The following is a 27,038-nucleotide window of genomic DNA, read 5'->3' as shown; positions in this document are numbered from 1 at the left end:
ATCATGGTGAAACGTTTCACCAGCAGGGGTCGGGACGAGTTTCAACAATCAGACGACAGACGAACTGGCAATATCCTCGGACTTTAACTGCCGAAGCCTAAGTACCGTAGCCTCGGTCATTGCGATATTATCATTACTTTGACGATCAGTGGCTGACATGAGACTATGCTCAGGCACATCATAAACTCAAAATGGTTGCTTATCACTGGGATCGACAGTTGAAGCAACTAGCGTCTCATTTGGCTTGACACAAAACGAGATTTTCTTCAGCCGTATCAATCTTATCATTGAGTTTTACTCGGGTCCGAGATATCAAAATAGGTAAACCTGATTCATGCGTGTTTGCGATAGATAAAATGATAGGTGCAAGACGATACCTCAATTCTCAGGTGTCCACGTTCCATGGGTCAAACATCCGGCGTTTATAGCCGCTTACCATGAAACAGTCTGAAATTTGGGCCCAACGCGAAACTCAATTAACAGCCTAAAGTCGAAGGATCTAGACTAATAGTCTATCACATCAATAAGGCTGCTCTTAAGGTTTGTGCGAAACTGTGATCATCACCGTTAGACTGATCCTGGCACAATCCGTGCATACGAGTAGTCTAAGCTCTGACTTGATCCACTTCGTATGGTCAAACAACTAATCATGATAAACAATGGGTGTGAGACATATCCACATTAACTAAATAAAAGCAAAAACACTAGAATTTATCAAACTGGCGTCCTCCTCCTCAGTTTCAACTTGAGGTCCGGCACTTCCCAAAAGGCATAACACCGAGACTGCCGCTGCCAATCCTTGACGTTGCCCACATACTCGGCCTCGAACTCTAAGAAGAAACCGGCCAGAGTCAACTGGAGCATCTGTTTGGCAAAGTACTTGGCGATACAGGCCCGACTTCCCACCAGGAATGGCTGAACCGCCTCTTTCCGGTCCGCCGATCCAGGTTCCGTCCATCGCTCCGGGATGAATTCGTAGGGGTGGCTGAAGTACTCTGGATTGTGATGCAGAGCAAACAACGACGTGCAGATCTCAGTCTGCATCGCATTAGCGTACGGACTAAAAGTCTCAAAATGGAGAACTGTACTCACCCCGGCAGGGATATACACCCCATCCACGTACGCCCCTGGTGAAACGCGCGGACCCCCCAATGGCACGGGCGGATACAAACGCAACGCCTCCGTAATTACAGCATTGAGATAGGGCAGCTGTGCTGCCACATCCCCCGAGATATCCTCGGCCGACGCAAATGCCGTCTGTAACTCGTGCACCAGCTTCACATGCGTTTCCGGATGGGTCAACACCAAGTAAATGACCGCACAGAGGGCGTTCTGCGTTGTGTGAAAGCCCGCCAACATGATCGCCGAGAAATTCTCGGCAATCTCAGCCTCGGGGAGATCGCTGCCCCCTGATCGTTCCATCACCTCAACCATGATATCGCGGCGGGTGTGTGATGCGCGCAGTTGTCTGATACGTTAGCTTGTCTCACGTCAATTACCGGAAACGAAACCTACTCGTTGATGAGTCGCATGCGGGCTTCCTCGGCGCGCAGACGGATTCCCTTGCGCAGAAACCGACGCAGCAGCCACTTGATTGCTGTTGGGACGCCGGAGCCCTCGAACTGGTCCCTGATTGTTGCCCAGTAGAAGATACGCGGCAGTTGCTCGGTCCAGAAGTAGGGTTTCCCGCGTTTCAGGCAGCCTAGTGGCTTGCCCAATAGGACCTCGGAGACGGTATCTACCGAGTGGCAGTAGAGAAGCTCATTCAGGGAGAGGGTATCCTTTGTCTCCAGCTTGCCTCGGATCACCTCGTGCAAGCGCAGGATGCACTCGCGGATGACCCCTGCATGGACATGCATAGAGCCAGGGGTGAACGAGGGGCCGAATAGCTTGCGCACCGAGGCATGGTAGACGGGATCTGCGGCGGTGAAGATATTACGACGGGAGATATTCTTGTAGAAGCCTGTTTTGAGAAACGCAGCGCCTTTGCCAGTCCCGGTGCCGTAGATCTGACGAAGGGCTTTGACAGTGTTGGTGGTGGCTTGACCGGGGGCGAATCGGACGATGTTGCCTGGTTTGTTAGACTCAATCACTCAATCATGCACACGGAATGCAATTCCTTACCATAAGATTGATGAAGGGAATGAAAGTAGTGTGCACTTCGACCGGCGACAAAGGCCAGCTTGGTGCCAATCTGCGGATGTTAGATGCGATTCTAGTTGGCAGGGTAGGGACTTACACCGCAGAGATATAGGTCAACGAATGATCCAGGTACTCCTCTGATGGCCGGTCCCTTTGGCGCCAGACGTATTGCCAGTAGTACAAGGAAGGGCCCGAGAATGACAATGAGAACGGGAAAAGGAACGACAGGGTAGGAGAGTTCAGGGAAAGGCCCCGAAGGTAACGACATCGCAACGAGGACCATATTGGGAATGCAGTGAATGAGTGTATTTGGGATGATGGCCCTAGCCAGTCTACAGAACATCTTCTACTATTTATCTCTCTAGCATCTCATCGTCGGCATCAGATCAGCTAGGGCTGGATTTGGGTAAGCACTGCAAAGACTTGCTCACCTGAGTTTCGGGTGGAAATTGCTCAGAATGTGATACTTCCTCGGCGTTCGTCCGGATTGCCCTCGCTCTATCTCTTCCCTATAGTTTGATGGTCGATGTGAAGACTCGATGCCGATCTGCTCTTAGTCTGGCCGTGGTGGATCCGCTTGTGATGGACACCTGAAACGAACCCTGGATACAAAGTCGAGAAAATCAGATCCCGAATTTTGATCACGACATTACTGATCAAACTGGTCAGGGGTTCTACTGAACACTGGTGTTACATATTACGGTCACTTACCTGAATCACACGGGTTGATTCAGTACATTGATTGGCATATAAGAACCTGTCCCACTACGTACAACCTTGTTTCCATCCCTAACATCTTCTTCTCAACACGCCTTCTATGGCTACTCCTACTCGGGTATTATTCCTCGCTAATAGCGAACATGGCCAGACAAACATCATCCTGGCCATCACCCATGAGCTGCTTGTCCGAGGAGACGTGCACGTCCATATTGCCTCATTCCCTGCGCTGGAAAGCCGTGTGAATAAACTCTTGCACGATAATGCCCCTTCATACAATGACTCCTTTCGATCTCGCATACATTTTCATCCCATCCGCGGCCCCTCCAATACAGATGTTTTTATTCGCACGGGCAAGCGAGGAGCGTTCCATCCTCCTGGATACAGCGGTGCTGTGCTTGGCTTCCAGTCCCTGTGTGAAGACATCTGGGGCTGGACCGAAGACGAATACGTTGATATCTATCAGTGCTGTATGCAAATCATCAAGTCGGTGCAGCCTTCAGTGATTGCAGCCGACTTCTTCTTCCTGCAGGGTCGCGATGCCGCCTATAACGCTGGCTATACAGCGATCTTGATCAACACCACGTCCCTTACTCATATCGTCCTTGGCCTGCAGCCTTATTCCGCTGCTCTGTGGAAGTATCCTTTGTAAGTCGTTTTTTAGCAGCAAGATCGTACACTCACTGACTGCAATAGACCCGGGACAGGATTTCCCTATCCCCTTCCTCCGCACATCATCCCCCTCAATGCGCTGGCCGTGCTCAAGACGGCCAAAATGTACCACGGCAGCGGTCGCCGTCGCGAAATCCGCGAATGGCGCATCCGGCACAAGATCCACGGTCGGTTCCCTTTTGCGGATGCCTGGCGACCGGACCGCTTCCATCTGTCGCCGGCGTTGAAAGAGCTGGACTGGCCCATGGATGTCCCTGATAACATCCTGCCTTGCGGACCAATCCTACTTCCCACTGCGTCGGTAGAAAAGCAGGACCCAGAACTCGCAAGCTGGCTGCGCAAGGCGCCCACTGTCCTGGTTAACCTGGGAACGCTATACGCGCCGGACCCAAAGGTAGCGGAGAATATTGCCCGAGGATTGAAAATATTCCTCACATCCTGGAAGGGAGACAAGGTTCAGATTCTGTGGAAGTTGCCCAAACACCCCCATGATAAGGATAACGTCTACGCTCAGTCCATTAAACCCCTTGAGGCCGAGGTCGAGGCGGACAGCGCGCGAATCAGACCCTGGTTCGAGGTTGAGCCAATGGCCATGTTGCAAACGGGCCAGATCGTTTGCTCTGTTCACCATGGCGGTGCGAACTCATGGTACGAAGCAATTCAGTAAGTCTTCCGCCTGCCACAATTGTTCCAGACTAACGGTATAGAAACGGTGTGCCCCATGTGGTACTTCCTGCGTGGCAAGACTGCTACGAGAATGCCGCTCGAGCCGAATGGCTCGGGATTGGGGTATATGGCAACAAGAGCCGCGCGCCCAATATCGATGCCAAAGAGTTGAGCAAGGCGTTGTCGAAAGTCATGGGCAACACGTCGTACAAGACCAAGGCACTGGAGCTGGCCAAGCTCTGCCACAAGAAGGAAGGACGTGTAGCGGCCGCCGAGAAGATCGTCGAGCTGGCGCTCAACCCGGATAAAATGGCAATGCACATGCCCGAGGTGAAGGTGGAAGACACCACGTGTCGTCTATACGAGATGAAGAATCGTGCTGGGATGGTGCTACAAACCACACAACCCCCTGAAACCAAGGGCAAATCTGCCCGAGTACCAATTCTTCGAGATATCAAAGAAACTCTCGTTGTGAGTACGCTTTGCAACGCCTGGTTTCTCATCCCATTAGTCGGATACTCCCTCCTTCTCGTCCCTCGCCTGCGTTTATTCGTCCTCCTCTACATTCTCTACATCAAATACCTCGCCAAAGCACACAAAACCGGCACCTTGTCTCTTCGGAACGACCGAATCCGCACATCCTGGATCTGGAAAATCTACGCCTCCTACTTCCCCCTCCGTCTGTACCGCTCCGAACCTCTCTCCCCTCGCAGAAAGTACATCTTCGGCTACCATCCTCACGGCATCGCCATCCGAGGCGCAATCGGCGCCCTAGCCGCCGACACGGCCGGATTCTCCGAGCTCTTCCCGGGCATCACGAACACCCTTCTGATGAAAGACGAGGCTTTCTACCAACCTCTCTACAGGGAGTACCTGCTCTCCACCGGCGTGAGCGGCGTGTCCCGCTCCTCGTGTATCCGACACCTCACGCGAGGCGGGCACGATGGGCAAGGTATGGGACGAGCAATTACCATCACCGTTGGCGGCAGCCGTGAGTATAATATTGCTCGACCGGGGACAATGGGCGTGGTGGTCCGAATCCGCAAGGGGTTTGTGCGGGTGGCGGTTGAGACGGGGGCGGATATCGTCCCTGTCATTGCCTTCGGGGAGAACGAACTTTTTGATTCCGTGGATATGTCCTCCTCATCTGTGCTGGGGCTTGTGGCTCGAGTCTGGGAATGGGCTGTTGGACATAAGGTGGCGTTTTCTACTGGGCGATTCAACATCTTCTGTCCGTATCGGCGGCCGTTGAATGTTGTTGTAGGAATGCCGATTGCTGTTACACAGCAGCGGTGGGATCCGGATCAGAAGTATATTGATCAGTTGCAGGAGGAGTATATCAGGGCACTGGACAAGTTGTGGGACGATTGGAGGGATACATTTGGTGTAGACCGGTCTGTCCGGTTTGAGATTGTTGAGTAACGTCTGGTCAGCGAGGCTGTCTATATTCAAGTAATGGGGGAAATAATTGGATTGTAATGATTACCTATACCTTCGCAACATAATTCACTCTCAGTTCTCCATCCTTGAAAGCCAGCTGTCCACCATTTCCACAAAATCCGGCTTATACAACCATTGCAAGTCAAACGGCTCCTCTGCCTGCTCTGCGTCCTCTTCCCCCATAGTTGGCATCCTCCGTTTATCAATCTGCGCATTCAGCTCAAGAACCTTATCCACCCGCTCCTGCCGTCCCCCCTGCCAAATCTTCAATGCCCGCTGAAGCGACACCTTATCCGACCGTGCAAGGATCAGAGCGTATGTAAAAACATCCTCAAAAGCCTGATTAATCCCCTGCCCTGCAGACGGCGGAATCGCATGCGCCGCATCCCCTAATATCACCACCCGGGAATGCTCCGAGCTCCAAGTCCCAAGCTTCGGCACCACATAGAACGGCCACAGGTTGATCTTGTCGGTCGTGATATCCGCCACAGCCCGCTGCACGATGCCAGGAAACGAGTCCACGCCTTCCCGGAGGAAATCCACGCACCACTCCTTTTTATTTAGCAGCTCGTCCCACCCCTCTCGGCTTAGCTGCTGCGCCCGCTTCTGCCGCCCGATGAGCACCTCTGAGCCATCGGCCAACTGCGGTGCAATGACGAATGCCCCGTGCGTCCTGTTCAGGATCGTCACCGGCAGGCCATACCCGCTGGGAACCTGCAGCTGGTTCGTCGGCACGGCGGCCGTCACGGCGACGATATTGGTGAAGATGGGCTCGAGGTCTGGATACAGGTATTTGCGAACGCGGGAGTGGATTCCGTCCGCGCCGACAAGGCAGGTTGCGGTTTCGGTGGTGCCATCCGCAAATTCAAAGGTGATATCCTCTTCTGTTTCGGCTACCACGCGGACGAATTTCTTGTGGTACTTGATGGGAATTTTCGCCTGGCTAACCATGGCGGATAGCTCCCGGATGAGGACATGCCGGTAGATGCGCATCCCGTGGTAGCCATATTGCTCTGTGCCTCCGAAATCGTAGGTATCCATGGGCTGATCATCCGGGGAGCGGAAGTATAGTTTATCGAATTCGTAGCCTTCTGGAAGGATGCGCTCGTAGACGCCTAGCTGGTCGAGGATGCGCAGGGCGTTTGGGGAAAGCATGATTGCGCCCCCGATGTTGAGGGGGGATGATCGAGCCTCGTAGAGGGAGCAGGGAATGGATTGTTTCTGTAGGGCTAGAGCAAGGGTTAGGCCAGAAAGGCCGGCGCCAATGATGGCGACTCTGTCGATTGTTGACATGATACTGTCGGTATGGACCAGATATATGAGAATGATTTTGAAGGCTGCATCAAAATATCCTAGTCAGACTGGATTCTCGTGTATATATACCCTTCCCTTGCTCAAATGGCCGCGGCCAAAGTCTGTAACGGGAATAAGCCGAAGGATCGAGGACTCGGATCCGAGGGCTACGCGTTGATTAGATCTGCGGCCATCTCCGCACTTGCACGCTGCTGATAGCAGCACTGCCCGGTAAGCTGACGCTTCAACGATCTTAGCGTCACCTTGATAGGTGCACTTATTTGCATGCCGAGGAAAGCACGGGCATCAGCGGCTGAGATAACTCAAGAAAGCTTGCGGGTTTGGGGCTAGAGTAGGTCAGGCTTGGTTACGGCTGTAGCGCAGCAGCGAACAGTAGCACATCTTTCATGTTGGCCCGTATTGCGGGTCAGGCCGTTGGGGGCATTTCTCAACTGAAGTCAGCCTGGCTTCGGTATGGTCGTCGTAGACTAGTCAGCTTCGTGTTGTCGCATACGCTGAGTGCGTCTATCATCCTTACAGGATAGTTAAGACGTCTCCAAGTACGCGCTAGCTTAACTCATCCTATACCATCGTGTAAATGCTAATATAATATGCGAATAATATATTTACCATGATGAATGCTATGTAGCCTGAACTCTTTGTACATTACTCAACATTGCCCTCATCAGATAGGATTAAAATAGTGTTGATTAAGGGACTTGCTAATGTATGGTATACCTAGTATGCCTATACAACTTTCTTTTTCTTTTTTTTCTTTTTTTTTTTTTTTTTTTCTTTTTTTCCGGTAACAAGATCAAAACTTGTCCTTGGTAAGCTTTCTCTGCTAAGCCAGAATCGCATGTCCGACGCTGGTTAAAGCCATATGAAATCTCTGGTAAGGTGTCGTAATAAATACGATTAAACTCGACACTCTACTTTTCTTCTAATGTTATAACAACAATCCAACGCAATCCTCATATACCATTGTCTTCCACACGGCCTGAAAGTCAAGTTGGTCTCATTATGGGGATCGATAATCCCATCGGCTTCATGGATCTCCCGCCGGAGTTGCGTATTCAGATCTACAAGATCCTTTTGAGGGGAAATTATTATTGCCGTATACGCCTTGGACAAACAGGACCTGAGAAGAATAGCTCAGAAGACAAGCAGAATATTACAGAGAAAATAAGTCTCAACACCGCAGTTTGTTACATGTATCCCCTTATGCAATTGTTCCTCACCAACAAGCAAATCTACCTGGAAACTGTCCATATGTTCTACACGCACAGTATATTTCACGCCTGTATTGAGCTCGGGGAGAAAGACTGGCAGACGATATACAAGTGGCTGGTGATGATCGGTCCGTATAATCGGAAAAATGTCAGAAAGCTCTCGATAGACTATAATTGCCTGGAATGGGCTCCAGTACTGGAAGATGGACGAACAGGTGAACGCTGGCTGACCGATCTAGGCGGTGGGGATTACTACCGGCCTAGCGACTGGTGCAGTGTCGGGCTGTCACCGACACGTGAATGGGTCGAACTCATCAGCCCTACGATTGAGAAGATATTCAAGCTTCTGGGCGAGTGCCGCAATGTCATTGTCACTTTCAGCCACCTGGCAGGTGAGCTCCTGGGCCGAGTGTTGTACCCTCGGCTATATGAGGCGGAGAAAGGGAAGGAGTACCCCAATTCTGAGTGGTTTGGAATGTCATACGAGAGTCACTGGACGTTCCGTGTTCCTTATAGCATGGAAAATGTCCTATATGATAATGACCTCTACGGGGAATACGACTTTTATGGACCGCCGACCAGGTCGTTGCTACCGGATCTGATGGAGCTGTATCGGACTCGATATGGTGGTAATTCCATCAGCGTTCTGTGGAGTGTTATTCTTTGGTGGGGAAACTGGGAGACGAGCTGGAGAAGGAGCATGATTGAGCGTTCTGGGTGGGACATACTTCGGTTAGAACCTCATTCTTTAACACGTCATTCAGAAGTGGTGAGTATGGACTTGAAAAAAAGGCCAAATAATCTGCAGGAATTGGCTGCACAACCGACTGGAGATCTTCAAGCTGATATCGATTTGTGTATGCGGTGCTCTGACGATGCAGACTAGAATACGTGCCATTTGCCCTATGTGGTTGCATGTATATCTGTGGACATGGGCTGGCTATAACTGTGATACCTTCCATTGCTGCTGACAAACTTGATCAATTGAATGACTTGATGCTTTTGCTGATCTTGTCGGATCGTGGAACTAACAAAATATGGCGCCAACATTGAATACTTTGTTTATTTTACAGCTGACCATTTGAAACCAAGTCGTCCGTTCCGGGATCTTGTTATATTGACGCAGATCAAGACGCGCAGCTGAGATATTCTCAAGCAAAGGCCGATGATAATGAATCAAAGACCGAAGCATGAACGCTAATGATTATTGATCCCATCCGATGTGAATTCGTTTATAGCTATGGAAGTACCAGATTGGTAATCAGTTGCGGGAGGTATTGAGTGGCGACACGGCGAATGCAAGCCATCGGATTTATCGGCAAACAAGAACACTTCTTGGCAGACAATTCAGATAGCTGAGGACCTTTCCAGAAATGGCGCCATATTGAGTATATCCACATCGTGTATCATGAAAACGGTCCCTCAGTGCAACTGGAGGTTGTCATATTGATGATGGCAGAAGTGTCATTTGGGTTAGTGTGGGAGACTAAGCGCCACACGAGGAAATAGTAGCGAAGAAAAAGTGCCACGCAAAAGATTCATAATCATGCCCGACGAGGAACTTCCACAGTTGCTGCGTGTCTGCCAGGAATCAGGATCAAGGGACGTATAATGACTAAAAGAGATATAAGACAACTGGGAGACTTGTGTTTATTGCACATGTGCACCTGGCAAACATAGTATTCTGACTGTGATAATGCGACCGTGACGGTCTAAAGTCCAACTCACCATGTTCATCCCCTATCACGGACCTTCAAAGAAGAAAGACACCAACACGCGACGAGCAATCAATGCGTTCGTGGCAACAGAGGCAAGCACCAGACGGCGCAGGCAAAGGGGAGAAAAGCCTGAGCACCGAGGGAGGCAGGGGCCCCTGCAGTGGCTCCAGATTCCGGATCGTCCTGATTCAAAAGAGTCAACAATAGACGAAAGAAATGAATCTCAGGAAGATGATGGTCAGGCACAAAGGACGCCGTCGACACAAGCGATCGTTGTTTCCAAACCTGTTGGGGCCGGCAAGTTCTACCCATTCAGGGGATTCGCCTCCAATGGTCCTTTGACTGCTCGTTCCCTGAGCTATTGTGAGTACTTGATTCCCCATGTTCTAATTCCAGGACATCAGTATTGATATCATCCAGATTTCGACATCCTTCTCCCCCACGACGCGAAGGCTCTTGGACTGGGAGACGTGGGCACGAGATCATACGGCCGTGGACTTCTCTCGTGGGCCTCGAAGCACGATCTGATCCTGCATGGATTGTCAGCATTTACCCTGTGTAGTCTGGAATGCCACGATGTTACCGGAAACACCAGTCGTGCCATCATGTACCATCGGAATAAGGTCCTGCTGGATCTGCACAGCCGCCTGTCCCAGCAGCAAGTAGACGACGTCTTGATACAGGGGATGGCTCTGCTGATCCCGGTGGACGACTATCTGGGCCATTATGAGTTTGGTCCTGTCCATCTGAACGGGATGCGAGAGGTGGTTAAGCTACGTGGAGGGTTCGATGCTGTCGGAAGCTCCGATGAGAATGCTTTTGGGAGGAACCTTCGCATGAGTCTTCTTGTAACCCAGAGTATGGTCGAGTTTCACGTCCAAACAGCAATTACGAATAGCCCAACCTCGCTTGCAAAGGGGGAGCTGCTTTATCCTCTGCCGGTGTCGTGGGAGGCAGCTCAGGATCTACCGCCGGGCTTTCGCGACCTGGCCCGTTACCGCTATCTGTCAGACGAGGCGATCGGAATTGTCAGGGATTTTTCGCACTGGCTTACCAGAAGTAAAGAAAGCGAGTCTACAGTCCGACAAACGTGGCGCTGCTCCATGTCCTGCGACTTAAATAACCTTGAGAAGTGCATATGTGTCGCCCTGGCATGTCTCGCCGACGACCTCAGTGCTATGGGGACTCATCCGGCAGCGTTGATTTTTCGAAAGCCTCAGCGACGTGCTGAGGCATTAGGAGCAGTCACGGAGGTGTGGAATGATCCCCTGCTCATTGAGTGTGTAATATGGATGTGTACTGTTGTTGCAACACCACAGAACAGGCAGATCTTCTCCAGGGCGAAGCAGCGGCAACTACTCAGGAGGTCAATTCTGCAAAGATACTGGGCAAGTGGCTGGAAGGACATACGGCGAATATTGCAGCGGTTTTTCTATGACCCATCTCGTGAGACTGATTGGGAAGAGGCCTGGAATATAGCACTGGCTGGACTTACTGAGATGGAGAATGAAGAGATTCGCTATCTGGGCTCTACGTCAACCCAACATCTAGCACGAACATGTAAAGGTGAGGCGGAAGGGAGGAGGTAATGGCATGTTTGATGATGTGGGGTACTCGGTTATGCTTTCTGTTGGCGCGAGGCATTATGCATGTTGAAAGATGATCTGTACTGGTTTTACTTTATGAATCGTTGCATATTTCATTGGCGCAGTGGCTAGGAGAACAAGATCAAGAGTGAGTCGAAGAGAATTCAGGTGAAGTCAAATGGCCAAGGATATCTCATCATTATTCATGTCATTGCTGGGTTGCTCCCAGAAGTATTCATCACAGACCAGAAGTGGGTTAAGGGAGGATTGGTCCGGCAAAACATCAGGCGCCTCCCCAGGACTTGTACAGGGGCTGTCAAAAGGAAGTCTCAACGGTTCGAACCTTGATGTCGGATAATGGCCCGACAGGGGAGGGGATGGAAGCGGTGGTTTGCGCCCAAGAACTTGGTCGTCCCATGAACCCTCGGTGCTGTGATATGTGGACGAAGGCTGGTATTCAGCACCTCTCGACGAAACCGACTGTGTGAGACAGCGCAGGAGTTGGAGATTCGTTTGCATCGACTGCACAAGAAATGGGTGCGACACGGCAATCCCCGAGTCAACGACAGAAGTGTGCACGCTGAGATAGAGGTCACGGATTGCGAGAATGGTTTGTTCAAGCTCGACAACTTTCTGGTCCAGTGCTGCTATTCTGAGATCCTTGCGAAACCGGTAGGCTCGTTGTGCAAGTCGGATCTGTTCTTTTCGTCGCTTGAGGAGACTCAGCCATAGTCCAAACAGACGAGCGTTCACAAGCACTTACCTCACCCGCTGTTTCGCCAGCACGTTCTATCCGAGGTCGACCACGCTTGAGAAGCTTTGAATGATTCACAGGAGGAAGAGGTTCGGGTGTGTTCTGACGGTCGGACTGTCCGTCACACGGTGGAGTATCCATAATTCACAAATTGGGTCTAGAGCGTAGTTTAAAGCAGACAACCCCGACATTCCACAACTCCTATTTGAAGGGGGCCCGATGCTTTATAGCATGGTGTTGGGAGGAGTCAGGATACAGTCCTACTCTCTGTAGAGCCATGAATCCCTGTCTGTCGACTTTACACTATCTCTGAATGCGGCACTAGTCTCACAGTTCATTTCACGCCGACATGAGAATGGTATCGCTAGTAGTTCATTGCTTTCGCCATATAGAGGCGGGGGCCGGATAGCTGGGGCGGAATTCTGGACCGCAATAAGGCATGGTCCAATGAATCGCATGATTATGTTATGGGTCCGATTGGCGAACATACTACTCCGTAGTCTGTCAGCAGAGGATCGCTAGGTAGTTATTCAGCCGCCGTAAAAATGGCAACTTACGAGATTATTTAGTAAACAATGCTCCACTAAGGCTATTCCCAATTTGGAAGTTGCACAACCTTATCAGGGTTAGGGTGAGTGGGGAAGTGGTGAAATTTCAACGCCCATTTCATTGGTCGAACGGCAACCCCTAGACCCATCCCAAAACGGCAGTCGCATGTCCATTTTGGGAAGCGGCAACTAGAGAATGTGTCCGTCGCATCCGTCTGTGACCACCAGTATCACCCTGATCCTCTGCAGCAAAAGATCCTCGAGTCAATCCATACATGAATACTTCTTGCTAGTCAACATGGGGGCTGAGGCTAGTCATACATTCGTAGTGCCGCTCCTGACAGGAAAGTCTGATTGGGTCGTTACCTGAGGATCAGAAACAAACGAATACTAGTTTATCTATAACTATTAGTCTTTTCCCAACTGATGGATACCACTAACGCAGGAATATCATTGCGGATTGGAGTTGTATTAGTGATCAAGCCGAATTCTCCGCTCATGCCATCAGGATACCCCAATTATTCAAGCTAGCATATACTGATTACTGAACGCGTGTCAAGCTGACTAGAGGACAACTGCAGTGGAAGACTATAAAGCAGACGGAGAATGACTGATGGAATCATAAACACAATCTGCATTGCTACGAGTACAAATCCCCATCACAATGGCTACAGACGCATATAAGAATATCATCCTGATCGGAGTAAGCCGACATCTTTCCACGTGAAGATCTTGGCTAATTCAGTGAGCAGGGTGGTGGCTCGCTCGGAAGCGTCCTTCTGAAGTCTCTTCTGTCCGAACCCGCGTTCAACGTCACGGTCCTCGCAAGAGAATCATCCAAGGCACGTGGCAGTATCCCTTCGACCGCCTCTGTAATCACCATCGCCGACTCCTACCCACTCGAGGACCTCATCAAGGCCTTCAAAGACCAAGATGCAGTTGTGAACGCGATCACCAGTTTCTCCGTCGCCGAGCAGCACAAATTCATCGACGCGGCGGTTGCCGCCGGTGTGAAGCGTTTTGTGCCGTCCGAGTATGGACTCGATAACAACACTCCCGAGGCCCAGGAGCTATCTCCTGTATTCAAAGACAAGGGAATGGTGCAGCAGTATCTGCGCAGTAAGGAGTCGAGTGGACTAAGCTGGACGGCTATCGCGTGCGGCATGTGGATCGGATGGTATGATTCTTCCTCATATATGGAGATACCGACTAGTGCCGATGACTGACTGTGCCAAGGTCTCTGCGCCATAACTTCCTTGGATTAAACTATCCCAGCCGGAGTATCACCTTCACCGACGACGGCGAGGGTTATTTTTCGACGACCACGCTGGACAACACAGCCCTGGCGCTGAATCGCGTCCTCCTCAATCCTAGCACGACGGCTAACCAAATTGTCTTCACGAGTGACTTTGCAACTACGCAAAAGGAGCTCGTTGAGACGATTGAGCGACTTACCGGTGAGAAGTGGGAGCGTAAGTCGATTAGCACCGAGGAGGCTATTCCTGCTTTGAAGAAGGCGTGGGAAAATGGAGAAGCTCTGGCAGGATATGGCCTGATCAATATTGGCTTTACTAAAGGTATCTACAGTGGCCACTTTGAGCCCATTAGGCATATTAGGAACAAGGAGCTCGGGCTGCCGGAGAAGGATCTCGAGCAGGTGGTGAAGGAGGCTTTGGCCGAGGTGGGACATCCTGGCTTCTCACAGTACAATAACTGAGTCTGTACTGAGGACTTACAAGTCATGACTCATGAGTGAGATCAGTACACATGGGTAATGACATTTGATGGATAGAAGAGCAAGGATAGTTAGTCACAAACTAGAATGAAAGTAATAGCTGAAGCAAGGCAGTCAATAGATGTAGCAGGATATCAGGAAAGCAGAAACAATAAGCAAACAATCTAGCAGATATTAATTTAGTCCCCTTCGTCGCACAATGATTCATCTAAGTAGAGTTGGCCATAGAAAGAACATGGTAGCTGACACTGTTACTGCTAATCTACCAGGGGCCGCCCTTAGTGTCCTTGTCTCGCTGCTATAGCTTTTCGCGCTGGGATCAGTCATCTTCTTGAGGTACGTCTCGCAGTCAGCCTGGTTGTTACTGTTGTGGATAATGGTAGTAGAAGTGCTAGATATAAAATTATAGTCATCTCTTGCTTTATTCTAGATCATTTAACCAGGCTTCATTTTTTTTAACTAGTTGCTAGACTCCACTTCCTTATTTTCCTCACACAACATAAGCTAGGATATCCATTGGAACATATATGACGCATTCTCTTATTAAGGTGCCCTCTAGACCGATGCTTCCTGTTGGTCAGCTTGACCCTTTTCCCTTTAGGATTGTTTCCCTGGGACCTTAGCCCTGCAGCTTCCTGCACCTGGAATTTCTGCCTCCCCTGGTTAGCTGGTTAAGCAGCCGCTTGATTAGGCCGGGCATTTCATACAGTTGATACCTGCGACAAACGAACGGGAACAGTGGAGTCTGGATTATGATAGGGCAATATTAGCTACCCCTAGGGTCATCTTTGAGAGGCTTTCTGGGCTTTGCTTTTCCCTTTACCCAACTCAAACCTAATCAAGCCCAGTGTGCTATTCGGGCCCCGGTCAACAGAGGAAATCATTTAGCCTACTGCCGTCGGGAACCCGTCACCCTAAGTGAGCTGATGCTCAAACCCGATCAAAGGAAGAAGGTGGTATGAGGCGGTGACCCTCATACTGCGACTTCTGCTAGATTATTCTCGCCCAGAACATGTGCCCGTCACCCAAGAGTGAATATAAGGACTGGAACGACAAGCAAGCTGGTAGTAGTTTGTCCGAGGAGTAGTTTACTGGTTCCTTAACCAAAATTATCTCCTGTGAACTACAGTCATTCTCGAAATCGGCTTGACCAATACACACATGATAACTCTGTTCTTGACCCACCACGAAGGCCTTAGCACAGATCATTTATTGAGGGGCTTACCTTAATCCGCGGGGCACATTAACTTGCGCTTGGTATATTACAGTACCGAGCTCTGTAATAATACATACACTATGCGTACGAAAAGTCCGTAGAGTTCCATGGCACCCCACAGTAGGATCTCTGCGAATTGACAAGACTAGAGGCCCAATACCTTCTTTCCAGAATACCTGCCTCGTAGCATCAGCTCTTTTTGCTAATCTGCATGACGTCGATCTTATGTAGAGCCTCGTCAAGGCCTGCCGTGGCCGAATTGCCACGTCCATGTGCTAGGCTGCCCTCGTGTCGTGCGACGTCGTGTGACGCTTCGGCAGCCTAGCATGGCTTTGACCCGCGTTTGGCTTATCTTTCTCGCTTTGGTTGAGCCTCCCAGTAGACTCGACACGCTGTTAACGCATCCCGAACTCCTCCTTAATTCCATTCGCAATCCTCTAAGTCTTGGACAGTCCAACAGTACGTGGACGATCGTTTTTGCCCGCTGCACACGTACTGATCATCCTCGCAAAAGTTGTGGCCTTAGAGTAGGTGAATAACCAATTACGGCCCGTGCGCAGCTACATCAGCAGGCACGCCCAGTTCCTGGGTAGACACAGCACCTTCAAAGATCTTGAGAAGTCTGCAGGCACATATCAAACAGATTTAAAACTATCCCTTGTAGCGGGGATTATTTAGCACTAGATTGTCCGTTCATAAAATCGCTCCATCATGACCGATGTTGCCGGACTCGTCCTTGGTGTCGCCGCGCTCTGGAAAACCTGCGTCCAGGTCTACGAGGTCGTCGACTCGGCAAGACAGTATGGCATGGAATACGAGCTGCTCAACGTCAAGTTCGAAGTTGAGCGTGTGCGCCTGCTGTGTTGGGGCGATGCCGTCGGCCTCGGCGGTGCGCCTGCGGACCCGCGGTTGTACCGTGAAGACGTGCGCGGCGCCGTGTTTCGTCTGCTCGGTTGCGTCCAGCATGTGTTTGAGAACACCGACCGCCTGCAGAACCACTACGGTCTGCAACCGCTCGACCCCGCTCTGGCTGCGGGCGAAGGACAAGTTGTTCCATCGCAGAGCCAACGCATCCTGGGTGGGGTGTTCAAGCGCGCGTACGACAGCCTGCGCCGGATGGCGCGCGAGCGGCAGCGAGACACCACGCTGGCACGCAAGGCCATCTGGGCGGTGCGCGACTGCAAGAGATTCGAGGTTTTTGTCACCGAGCTGCGCGGGTTTAATGATAGCTTAGAGAGTCTGTTCCCCGATGCGCAGATGAAGATTGCTGAGGCCATGAGAGGCGACATTGATGCCGCCGTGGAAGTGCATGAGTTGCAGCTGTTGCAAGAGGCCATGGCTGGAGACCATGAGGAGCTTTCGGAACAGGCCAGCGTGCGGCTTGAAGCGCTCGGTGCAACCGTATCCGCCAGGACCGAGTTGCTTTCCGGAACTGGCGATGATAGGGATAGCCAGACGACCGCCAAGGATGTTGCCGCACAGGAGCCGGAAGAAGCCGACGAAGAAATACCGCTAGGCGGTCGACAGGGTGGAACACAAGTCCCAGCTACGGAAGCCGCGCCGGAGATGGACGAGCTGTCTAAAAGACTGAGGGAGGTCGAGTTGTATGTGCAAAAAAGGAGCGCCGGGGCCTTAACCGTTAGCCTCATAGGGCCCTACTCTGGGGCGCACGTGTCCGGCCATGTGTATTGGGACGGTCACAAGCAAGAGAGAGACTTTCCCTACTGGGATGATAGAGACAAAGGCTTTGTATCTACAAATCACGCGTCATTCGGTAATTTTGATCCGCCCCTTCTCAGGTCTGGTTGGCTAACCATTTGCAGAGATGTATAAGAAGAAGAAATATATGAAGAAGTGGTCACGAGATAAGTATGAGTCGCTCGACTCTGAAGATTACTCATTGCTTGACCCTGAGAGCCACGCCAAGTATGAGAACGTCAACCCTGGAACTGTCACCGTGGAAGGCTACGGACTGGAGTGCTGGGATTTTGAGGAGACTAAACCTAGGGAGAACTCAATCATGGTCAGCTATGCCGACCTTCCGGTCTTGCCCGCTAGGAAGCTACTGCGCAGACTTAACGAGCTACAAAAGCATAAAGGCAAGTTTGGATGGAGCCCAACTAAGGAGGAGCTCGACCTAAAGGAGTTTGTTGGAACTATGGGGTACGTTGACATCCAACATGTGAGCACGTTTCCACGCTGGGCTCAAGCTGACTACATTTTCAACAGCATCGTATACTACGACCAGAAGGCTGCGCAGGATCCAGACCGCTGGATCGGCGACCTGTATAGCCTACTTAACCGCACAGATATCTTCGCCGACTTTACAACTACATCAAGCGTCGGGATGCAGTGGGCAGGCCCGACTGACGATATGCATATTGGGGTTTGGAACTTTTTGCGGCAGGTCATTATAGGATGGGAGCTGGCAGTCCGGTTGAAATACCGGCAAGGATCAAGCTCGTACACGGGGTTCACGAGTCGGATCTTAGCAACACTTATTATCTCGGAATTGTGGTTGAAGAATGTTGAGATCATCCTCACAGACGCGAAGCCATCACTCGACGGGATCAAGAAGGCGGAGACAGCGGCGGAAAAAGCCAAGGCGGAAGACTTCAAGAACAAGGGCAACGATGCGTTGAAGAAGAATGACTATCAAAAGGCTGTTGACCTTTACACTGAGGCCATTAAAATAGACACCGGAAATGCCATTTACCGGTGCAACAGATCTGCCGCCCTGGTCGGCTTGGAGAAATACGAAGAGGCGGAACATGATGCTTATGTAGCGACCCTGATCGATCCCAAATATGCCAAGGCATGGTCTCGACTGGGCATGGCTGCTCTCAAATTGGGGTTTCCCAAGCGAGCCAAGAAAGCTTACGAACAAGCGCTGGAAGTTGCAGGCAAGGACGCGACGACACAAATGCGACAGGGTCTGACCAACGCCGAGGACAAGATCTCGGAGACCGTTAGAGCCATCAACTCGGAGAAGAACAAGGAGAAGCAGCATAATATGCGGGCCGACTTTCTTGACGAAGACTGGGAGATATTCGGCAAGACCACCGAATTCCATTCACTTATTCACGAGCAGCAGGTCGAGGGCCTTCTCTTGTTTGCGGAACGCATGAAGTGGCCTTACATAAACGAGCTCCGCGACTATGCCGAGGACGTCTACAGCAACCTCCGGGGCGGGGCAACCATCGACGTTAACCTGCATGACTGGCTCTACGGCCTGATCCTTCCTGGAAAGTGGTTTTCCTTCAAGATAATGACAGCGATGATTCTTTGTACGCCGACTATCAAGTCCAAGGCCGGGGTAAGCCGGTACTACGACTGCGGACTATCACTACCTACACGATCATACTGGCGTCTGAGAACGGTGCTGGGACGTGTTCTAGGTTGTCTCCCCGGCGTGATATCGCTGTGTGGTTGGATCGGGCCGTGCCCGCGCGTCGAGTTTGACCCTCCTGCATCGACAGCCTGTCCGCGACATGTCCGCATCAAAGCTCGACGCATTGCCCTGACCGAACACAGCTCAAATTCCGATGAGGGTGTCATAGACCTTAACAGCGGATACGATCGTCACTCGGCGACGCGGATCGGCCCTGGCGAAGAAATCCAACAGTACCTAGCTGAGATGCGCGATCCAAGCAATTGGGTTGTACCAGAGCCGCCCGTCCGCGATATTAGCACCTGCGAGATCAAATCCATCCAGCTTAAAAAGCTCGCGCTTGACATTGGCGTGGCCCAAAAGGCCGCGAAAGGGGAGTTAGACGACCTCGACGTGGAACTCGAGACACAGTACCGTGCGAGCATCACGTTCAAGATCGACAACAACCAGAGCCCCATCACGTACAAGCTCTTCACTAACCCCGTTTTCGTGACACTTCCGCCGTGCCGGCTAGGCCCGAAGGGTCCGCACGAAGTGCATATGAGGGAACTGCCGCGGTTCCAGAAGAATATCTGGTCGATCGAGCAGCTGAAGGACCACACCCCCGAGGACTCGGACGGTGACGAGGTCATGGTCATCAATGCCACCGGCAGAGGCGCCGAGGTTCTAGCTAGGGCGTGGTGCTCCGAGAGGGGTAAGAGCGCGGCGATCCGTCGTGCAGGTGGGCCGTGCTTTGTTTGTGCTGTGCGGGCTGCAAGCAAGGGAAGCCTTGGCACGGGCGTCTTGATTTGGACGGAGTAAATGACAGCAAGCCAGCCTGGAGGGTGGTATTGATTGATCCCAAATCGATCTTGAACTCCGACGAAACAGTACCTTACATGTCTTTCTAGTTAGGTACTGTGCGCTGCGGTGTCCTCGGCAACAACCCCCTGAATCAGGGCCGCTTGCCTAATCTCAACTACACTGCCACTACCACCGTTGCTCTACTGTAGGTTTCTATTGAATTATTAAACCGCTTGTCCGATTTGGAAGGCATACGAATTGACTCAGCACTGGCACTCTTGGCAGAATAGTCGATCATTCGGAGACCCTCAAATTTGACCCCTATCGAAGGCATATATAGGAGCTAGATAGACATTCGTTTAGAAGAATTGGACTTTCCTTGACTTGCGATTTGCCATATAAATTATTAGTAGTCTAGGACCTTTACTAGTGCTATGGAATCAACAGTTATGAGCCCGGCTTGCCCTTAAGAGACGCATGAATGGATTTAGGGATATCCTTCTGATTTGGAATCTGATTTGAATGTTAACTTGATATAAGCTCTAAGCCTTTATGGTCCTTCTTATTAATTCCTAGCCTCACAGATGTGAAGGAGTATGCGGATGGACCCAGACTGAGCTTTCTACGGTCGTGAGAAAGGTTTGTAGAACTGGTACATGCCAGACTGCTCTGTTGGTAACATAACCCTGACTGTCCAGCCACCTAGGGAGGACCCCTCTAATACCATCCATCGCTCCCTATGCATACCAATACCAGTCGAAACTAAACGTAGGGAGAACGTTTGCCTCTCACCTGGGTTATTTGGCCAGTGTACTAGATTTACTCTCAGTCTCTCGCATTTCAATAGGCACGTGACACGGTGCAACAGGTCTAGCACTCTAGTTATACGATGTAGCAGGCCAAGAGTTAGTTCATATGGAAATTCTTGAAGTGTATTGACTCGGAAAAGGAAACATCTCTCATTCAAAGGCGTGATTGCATTTGTCATCTTTTCAGCCTAGCCCAGCTTCTGATTGTCGCTGTGCCTGTTGCAGTAGTTTAACTACCGACTCATGTCCCGGTTTTGAGACCCACTCTCCAGAAGTCGTTTCCTTCTTTGTAGCATAATCTAACGGAGAAAAGCCCAACCTATCCGTAATGGAAGGATCAGCACCCCCGTCGAGCAGTAACTTCACAATCGATGGCAGGCCTTCCCTGGCCGCGCCGTGCAGGGGGACGGCGTCACGAGGTCCTCGTATGTTTGGGTTGGCGCCGGCATGCAACAGCATCCGCGCGATTTGCTCTCTGTTTGCAATAGCAGCAATCATCAAGGGCGTCGTTCCCAGGCGCTCTGGCCTGTTCACATCAGCTCCCTTGTCCAGCATCAGTTGCACGAGTTCAGTCTGCCCTCTGAACACTGCGGAGCCTATAACGTGTTCTTCAGGCCCATATAGCAGGTTTGGATCGGCCCCTCTCTCCAAAAGAATCTTCGCGCACTCTGTATGTCCACACAGTACTGCATTGTGGAATGGTGTCTGCCCTCGCGCTCCAGAATCCACCGCTCCGTTTTCTGCGGCATCGATGTCGGCGCCGGCATCGATGAGAGTCTTGAGCAGTGCAACCTGCCCGTAGGTGCAACATATGTGTATTGGAGTACGGTCCTCTCTGTCTTTTGCCGAAGCGTCAGCGCCATGAGCCAGGAGCAGTTGTACCATGGTTATGTCTTGCTTGGTCAGGCAAGCAAAGTGCAGGGGGGTTCGGGAGTATTTGTCCGTCGGGGATGGATTGCATCCCGTTGATAGCAGTTCTCGAACAATGCCATGGTGACCTTTTTTGACCGCTATGTGGAGCGGTGTCTGACCGGCGTTGTTTTGACCCATGCTCTTGGCTGCGGAGGTTGGGCTCAGTCGGCTGATCATATTGTCAATGTTGTCCTCTGCCACTAGGTGAAGCAGGGTGTTGCCTTCGATATCCCCAGATCTTAGATGGGCATGGGTTAGCAAAGATGTGATACCTGGTCTGGCGTATAGAAGACGCAGTAGGTCTTGAGGGTCCAGGTAATTGGCAATAAGAAGGAAGATCTCGGTTGGTAAGCGAGGTTGGCGTTCCAGCTCCATGTCATGGCTTTCCTTCGTTCACTTGAAATTTTATGTCGAAGTAGATCGTGCGAGACAAATGGCGGGCTGGTACGTTGATAAATCAAGAGAGTATGACAAATCAGCCTGACTATCATAGTTAATCATTCTCTGGAATCCGCCTTGCTGATGTTAGCATGAATGCATGATCGAAAGCCACCCTCGATCCTGGTCGAAACATTGACCCCACAGTTGGTTTGCATTGCCACACTACGCTGCCTGGGGTATTCCCCGCCAGGTATAATAAGCATAAGAGGGCCCTTTGAGGTGAGAATACCGTTTCGTAATAATCAAGCTGCTAATGCGTTATGGAGAATTAAAGTACTACTACAGGCAATGATTTTATATGAACAATAGCCAACCTCAGAACAACATTGAATTGCGCGATTTAATCCAACATTTGAGGCTTTGGCTGCGGTGGGACATCCAGGCTTCTCGCAGTACAATAACTGAGTCTGTACGGAGGACTTACGAGTTACGGGTGAGATTGGTTTAATGCAGATTGACATTTCATGCGTAGAAGAGCAAGGATATTTATTCGCAAACTAGAAATGAAAACCAAAGTTCAAGCAAGGCAATCAACAGATGTGACAGAATATCAGGAAAGCAGAAACAACAAGAAACAACCTGGCAGATATTGACTCGATCTTCTTCGTCTTGCAATGGACTCATCTAAGTAGAGTTGGACATGGGAAGAGCGTGGTAGCTCACATCGTCGCTGCCAATCTGCCAGGTGCCGCCCTTGGTGTCCTTGTTCTTGCTGCCGTAGCATTTGGAGCTAGAATCGGCCATCTTCATGAGGTACGTCACGCAGTCAGCCTGGTTGGGTGTGTGATCTCCGTCCTTCATCTTGTTGTGAATTTCAACTACATTCTCAGTTAGCGAATATCACTGTAACTCAGATCCCGGATACTCACAGTCCACGGCGGCAGGAACATCCCCCTTGAGGAAGTATCCACCCTTGACAATTGCCGCGTGCTTCTGTCCCGCTCCAATGACGGTTGGCAGACCGTCCTGGCTATGAGTGACATGGTAGCAGTACTGCTCGACGGCAGTGCGGTAGCCGGAGTGGCTCTTGCTCTTGTCATCCTCGATGGGCATCCAGTTGGAACCGCAGCTGGAAATGTAGTTGCTATTTCCACGCTTGTCAAGGTCCTCAAATCCGTCGTTGGTAACGCCGAGGTCGATGATCTCACGCTTTTCGAGCTCTCCGGCGCTCAGAGGAGTCACGCCGAGGTCGACGATCTCTCGGGCAACAATGGAAGAGCGCTCCTGGAAGGACCTGGGAGCGGCACTCGCGGCGGTGGCCAGGAGGCCAAGAGAGATGGCAATCTTGGAGAAATGCATTGTTTTGATGGTTATGGTAGAAGGTTCTAAAGATGAACGTTTGAGCTGCTGTTCTTGATTTGTGGTTGTTGCTGTTGTTGATGATGGTGGCAGAAATGCTGAAGATGCCATGGGCTTTATAGCTTTCTCTTTCATCGATTTTCTTAATGAATGCTTGCTGTGATGCCTCGAATTTTCTCTACAAAGCACAGCCACGTTCGAACCAACTCGGCCACTTCATTCATCTCTATACGTTCATCGCGATGCTGTAGACGTGCTCAGGGACTATGCCAATGTCAACAAAACGCCGCGGCGAATGGCAAAGTTGATCCCTCAGGCTCCTGTTGTTAGTGTTGGGGGCTACAGCGAGGCATACTCGCATCTCCTACAGAGCTGATCTATTCCTGGAAGTAAAACCAACATTGAGTCAAGCAACACAAAACCAAAGATAGCGACGATCTCAGAGAGAAGCTCGTAGATAGTGTTATCACATGAATGCGTCTACCAACATTTGAAATCCTTTGTTGGGGGCGGCGGGTTTCGTGATCTACTGCATCTTGTAGACCCTGTAGATGTTACAGAATGACAAATGCAAAGGATTCTGTATGACATCCGGTGGCGTCGCCTCTCCAAAAAACATGAAGTCATGCAGCGATAAATGTGAAACAACCGTCGAGATGGGACGCGGGTCATCGCGGCCCCATCCAACAGCCAAGCCCCAAGCCTCTCGGTGCTTTTGGCCAAAGCCGCTGGAGAGGAGATCCAACCTGTTGGTCTTGGCAAAGATGTAGACTGTTACATCCTTGTCTGCATTTGGAAGAAGTTTGGGGCTAAAGTGTTTGTTGGTGAAGTTCGGTTTACCATGCGATCAGACCAACTCGGTGGCATTGCTGCAACCCACGAACGAGGCATTGTTGGGAGCAAAAGAGCGCCTTGCAAAGTTCTCTTTTTCTTCCATCTAACATTACATGGGGGCGAGAATAATGTTGATGTATGGAGTCGTAAAATATTTACCAACTGAAAGCTTATATAAAGGGGGGACTTCAGTTGCGGTTGAGATGCACCAAGAGTTCAACACCAAGCCCTTACTTCTCTCTCATCCAGACAAACACCATCTTAACTACAACGGAATTGCACGATCAACAAAATGAAAGCCTTCGGCTCCATTCTTATCCTCTTCTTTGCCCTCTTCAACCTCTGCCTCGCAGAACAACGCCCAGACCGCTTCCCCGACCAGAAGCAGGTCGACAAAGACAACTACGAGGCCATGACCCTAGCCGCAGCCCAAAAGGGCGTCCAGCTCGAGCACGGCAAACGCTACGCCTTCCGCGAGAAATGGGCCCCTGTCTACGGAGAATACATGTGTCTGCCCGATTACTCGCACGTGCGGCTCATCGTCGGCCAGTTCTTCAACTCTCCTACGCGCTCCGGACGCCAGGGTTTCGACGGCAAAGCCTTCGAGATGATCAGCAGTGAGGCAGAAACAAAGCTCGGGCAGACACCCGTGGGTGGAACGGTGGAGTCTCAGGTGATCAATCTCTGGTGGGCAAACCACTATTTCAACTACAAGAAGAAGGAATGGGTGCACACGAGCAAGGACAGTAAGTACGAGTACCTTGGGGAAACAACGTCGACGGATGCGTTTATAACCAACAAAGGTATGTCTATTGGACTGTTTTTGCTTGATGTGGCTATCTGTAGGTATCTGACTTTTGCAGGTTTGGAGTATGCTCGCAAACACCCTAGTTACAATCTTGCTTGGAACAACTGCATGGTCTACACCAACGAGGTGTGGGATGAAATTCACTGAGTCACAGTATTTGTAAGCCAGCAGGGAAGGATGAGATGATATTGATGGACTTTTTGTATTCCTGTTATTTGAATTGGATGCCTGTGGAATGTTAGGTCTTTGCTGTCTCCTTTGTTATCATCATCTTTGAACTTTGGTCTGAAACTTCGAGATTTGAACCTTATTTTTCTTATCTCTACTATATATCTCTATCTTACCAGCATAACTTATACACTCTTCCCTATGTATAAGTCCTAAAAGCTGCCTGGCATTCCATCCCATAATACACATTTATGACTCTGTAATATCTGTACTTAGAGTAATACACACTAAATACTAACCTATTGCATATTATGCCTTTAGGAGCACTGGTGGAGCTGCATATACCATCTATTAATACTAGTAGACCACCCCTACCAGCATTAGTATTACAGGTCCTGAAATTACTCTGGCACCCTGGGCCATAGTATCTATTTATATTGCTATAGATCTATACTGGGAGCAGCAGTTACTAAAGGGTGTGCTAAGGCAGGGTTTCCACTATTAGCAATACTGTAGAGACTATTAGTGGAAGGATTTGTTGTGCCAGATGGGACAGCAGAGGTTGTGGCTGACATTGTGGTTGACATTGTAGTTGACATTGTGGTATACTGTTTCGTAATAAGTAAGCTGCTAATGAGTTACGGAGAATTCAAGTACTACTACAGCCAATGATTTTATATGAACTATGGCCAACCTCAGAACAACTTTGAATTGTGCGATTTAATCCAACATTTGACACCACAGTCTTGCAAAAAATCACCACGTGTAAATCCAACAGATGTACGTATAGACGACCAACAGAACAACACAGGATGAGAATATCTCCTTGAAAGTGGCGCCGACCCACATTTACTATCAGGCCGCGGCGGTGGAACATGATGGCTGGCCTTGGAATGACTCTCTTGACCGATATATATACGGACATTGTCCACCTCCTCTTGCAACCCGACCACAGGCTTTCATCCTACCAAAATGAATTGTTTCGAGTCTTCCTCGCAGCAGCGCGTTGGGGCCATACAGATATCCTCATGTCGCTTCTCCAGGCATACGGTACATTATGGGATTTTCAACCTGAACTGCGGAAGGTTGTGGTGTGGGAGGCTGCATATCATGGGCGCGAATCGCTCTTGCGGATGAGGCTTAGAAATGGAGCTGACGCGAATGCTCAACTCATGTATCTCGCAAAGTACAGCACCTCCCCCCTTCAGATGGCTGCCCGGCATGGCCATACACCCGTCATTCTGGAGCATGGTGCTGAGATCGCCTGCGACATTGGCCACACGAAGATTGTGCCGTTCGCATAGCCGCTTCTCGAGGACATGAGGAAGCAGTTCTCACCCTCCTCGAATACGGCGGCGATCCATTTACTGCTTTTCGGTCGGCGATAAATGGAGCCCCGGGTCGTTTAACTGAGGATCCTACTCCAACATGGGTTTGAGATGAACAGGTCGTATTAATCCCGGAGACCCCGACACAAAGGGAAACTCTGCTTTGACAATCAGTGCGCTGATGGGTTTTGCGCAGACTGTACGGGCTTTGGTGGAAGCTGGAGTCTCTCCCAATCACGAGGATCTTCGCTGCGATGCTGTTTTTCAAGCATGGAGTATGGGGCGCTTCTATGTCTACCATCTCCTATTGCAACTGGGAGGAGATTATAAGGCCGTGCTTGACAGTGAGGAGTATCCCTTGGACGACGGGAGAGTAGTACGTAGCAGTTTCTCGGTCAATGAACGGACATGCGAGCGGATTGGCAAGTACTGATACCAATTTTTTGTGGTGTAATAAGATATTATACTCCGTCTATCATGTGTAATGTCAAAATTTATTCAACTTTAAGAGTACCTCTTTTTATTATACCACCCCCCCCCCCCCCC

At 50.5% G+C, this 27,038-nt stretch overlaps 12 protein-coding genes across 12 annotated transcripts; 7 read left to right on the top strand and 5 right to left on the bottom strand.

Annotated features, from left to right (window-relative positions):
• Positions 1 to 714: 714 nt before the first annotated feature.
• Positions 715 to 2,425, bottom strand: Aud_006924 (cytochrome P450; the record flags this gene model as incomplete). Its single annotated transcript, XM_043291821.1, has 5 exons — positions 715 to 1,038; positions 1,093 to 1,468; positions 1,516 to 2,071; positions 2,125 to 2,194; positions 2,240 to 2,425. 5 exons carry the CDS (start codon positions 2,423 to 2,425, stop codon positions 715 to 717), a joined length of 1,512 nt encoding a protein of 503 aa, XP_043147756.1.
• A 534-nt stretch (positions 2,426 to 2,959) lies between these two features.
• On the top strand, positions 2,960 to 5,619 carry Aud_006923 (Diacylglycerol acyltransferase family; the record flags this gene model as incomplete). The annotated part of the gene is made up of 3 exons (XM_043291820.1): positions 2,960 to 3,507; positions 3,556 to 4,194; positions 4,239 to 5,619. The coding sequence occupies 3 exons, from the start codon at positions 2,960 to 2,962 to the stop codon at positions 5,617 to 5,619; spliced, it is 2,568 nt and encodes an 855-aa protein (XP_043147755.1).
• Positions 5,620 to 5,709: 90 nt separating this feature from the next.
• On the bottom strand, positions 5,710 to 6,930 carry Aud_006922 (FAD-dependent oxidoreductase; the record flags this gene model as incomplete). The annotated part of the gene is made up of 1 exon (XM_043291819.1): positions 5,710 to 6,930. One exon carries the CDS (start codon positions 6,928 to 6,930, stop codon positions 5,710 to 5,712), a length of 1,221 nt encoding a protein of 406 aa, XP_043147754.1.
• A 1,023-nt stretch (positions 6,931 to 7,953) lies between these two features.
• On the top strand, positions 7,954 to 9,048 carry Aud_006921 (uncharacterized protein; the record flags this gene model as incomplete). The annotated part of the gene is made up of 1 exon (XM_043291818.1): positions 7,954 to 9,048. One exon carries the CDS (start codon positions 7,954 to 7,956, stop codon positions 9,046 to 9,048), a length of 1,095 nt encoding a protein of 364 aa, XP_043147753.1.
• Positions 9,049 to 9,891: 843 nt separating this feature from the next.
• Aud_006920 (uncharacterized protein) lies at positions 9,892 to 11,469 on the top strand (the record flags this gene model as incomplete). The annotated part of the gene is made up of 2 exons (XM_043291817.1): positions 9,892 to 10,243; positions 10,301 to 11,469. The coding sequence occupies 2 exons, from the start codon at positions 9,892 to 9,894 to the stop codon at positions 11,467 to 11,469; spliced, it is 1,521 nt and encodes a 506-aa protein (XP_043147752.1).
• Positions 11,470 to 11,640: 171 nt separating this feature from the next.
• On the bottom strand, positions 11,641 to 12,361 carry Aud_006919 (bZIP transcription factor; the record flags this gene model as incomplete). Its single annotated transcript, XM_043291816.1, has 2 exons — positions 11,641 to 12,177; positions 12,230 to 12,361. The coding sequence occupies 2 exons, from the start codon at positions 12,359 to 12,361 to the stop codon at positions 11,641 to 11,643; spliced, it is 669 nt and encodes a 222-aa protein (XP_043147751.1).
• Positions 12,362 to 13,432: 1,071 nt separating this feature from the next.
• Aud_006918 (aromatic alcohol reductase) lies at positions 13,433 to 14,485 on the top strand (the record flags this gene model as incomplete). The annotated part of the gene is made up of 3 exons (XM_043291815.1): positions 13,433 to 13,471; positions 13,521 to 13,945; positions 14,005 to 14,485. 3 exons carry the CDS (start codon positions 13,433 to 13,435, stop codon positions 14,483 to 14,485), a joined length of 945 nt encoding a protein of 314 aa, XP_043147750.1.
• A 1,945-nt stretch (positions 14,486 to 16,430) lies between these two features.
• Aud_006917 (uncharacterized protein) lies at positions 16,431 to 19,911 on the top strand (the record flags this gene model as incomplete). The annotated part of the gene is made up of 2 exons (XM_043291814.1): positions 16,431 to 17,493; positions 17,543 to 19,911. 2 exons carry the CDS (start codon positions 16,431 to 16,433, stop codon positions 19,909 to 19,911), a joined length of 3,432 nt encoding a protein of 1,143 aa, XP_043147749.1.
• Positions 19,912 to 20,885: 974 nt separating this feature from the next.
• On the bottom strand, positions 20,886 to 21,989 carry Aud_006916 (uncharacterized protein; the record flags this gene model as incomplete). The annotated part of the gene is made up of 1 exon (XM_043291813.1): positions 20,886 to 21,989. One exon carries the CDS (start codon positions 21,987 to 21,989, stop codon positions 20,886 to 20,888), a length of 1,104 nt encoding a protein of 367 aa, XP_043147748.1.
• A 690-nt stretch (positions 21,990 to 22,679) lies between these two features.
• Aud_006915 (uncharacterized protein) lies at positions 22,680 to 23,354 on the bottom strand (the record flags this gene model as incomplete). The annotated part of the gene is made up of 2 exons (XM_043291812.1): positions 22,680 to 22,873; positions 22,925 to 23,354. The coding sequence occupies 2 exons, from the start codon at positions 23,352 to 23,354 to the stop codon at positions 22,680 to 22,682; spliced, it is 624 nt and encodes a 207-aa protein (XP_043147747.1).
• Positions 23,355 to 24,480: 1,126 nt separating this feature from the next.
• Positions 24,481 to 25,143, top strand: Aud_006914 (uncharacterized protein; the record flags this gene model as incomplete). Its single annotated transcript, XM_043291811.1, has 2 exons — positions 24,481 to 24,991; positions 25,052 to 25,143. 2 exons carry the CDS (start codon positions 24,481 to 24,483, stop codon positions 25,141 to 25,143), a joined length of 603 nt encoding a protein of 200 aa, XP_043147746.1.
• An 899-nt stretch (positions 25,144 to 26,042) lies between these two features.
• Aud_006913 (uncharacterized protein) lies at positions 26,043 to 26,468 on the top strand (the record flags this gene model as incomplete). Its single annotated transcript, XM_043291810.1, has 1 exon — positions 26,043 to 26,468. The coding sequence occupies one exon, from the start codon at positions 26,043 to 26,045 to the stop codon at positions 26,466 to 26,468; it is 426 nt and encodes a 141-aa protein (XP_043147745.1).
• Between the last annotated feature and the right edge of the window lie 570 nt (positions 26,469 to 27,038).

This window comes from Aspergillus udagawae (assembly GCF_001078395.1).
Source record: "Aspergillus udagawae IFM 46973 DNA, scaffold_5, whole genome shotgun sequence".
Taxonomy (NCBI): Eukaryota; Fungi; Ascomycota; class Eurotiomycetes; order Eurotiales; family Aspergillaceae; genus Aspergillus; species Aspergillus udagawae.
Note: the sequence above shows the minus strand (reverse complement) of the source record. Positions and strands in the feature narration are given on the sequence as shown.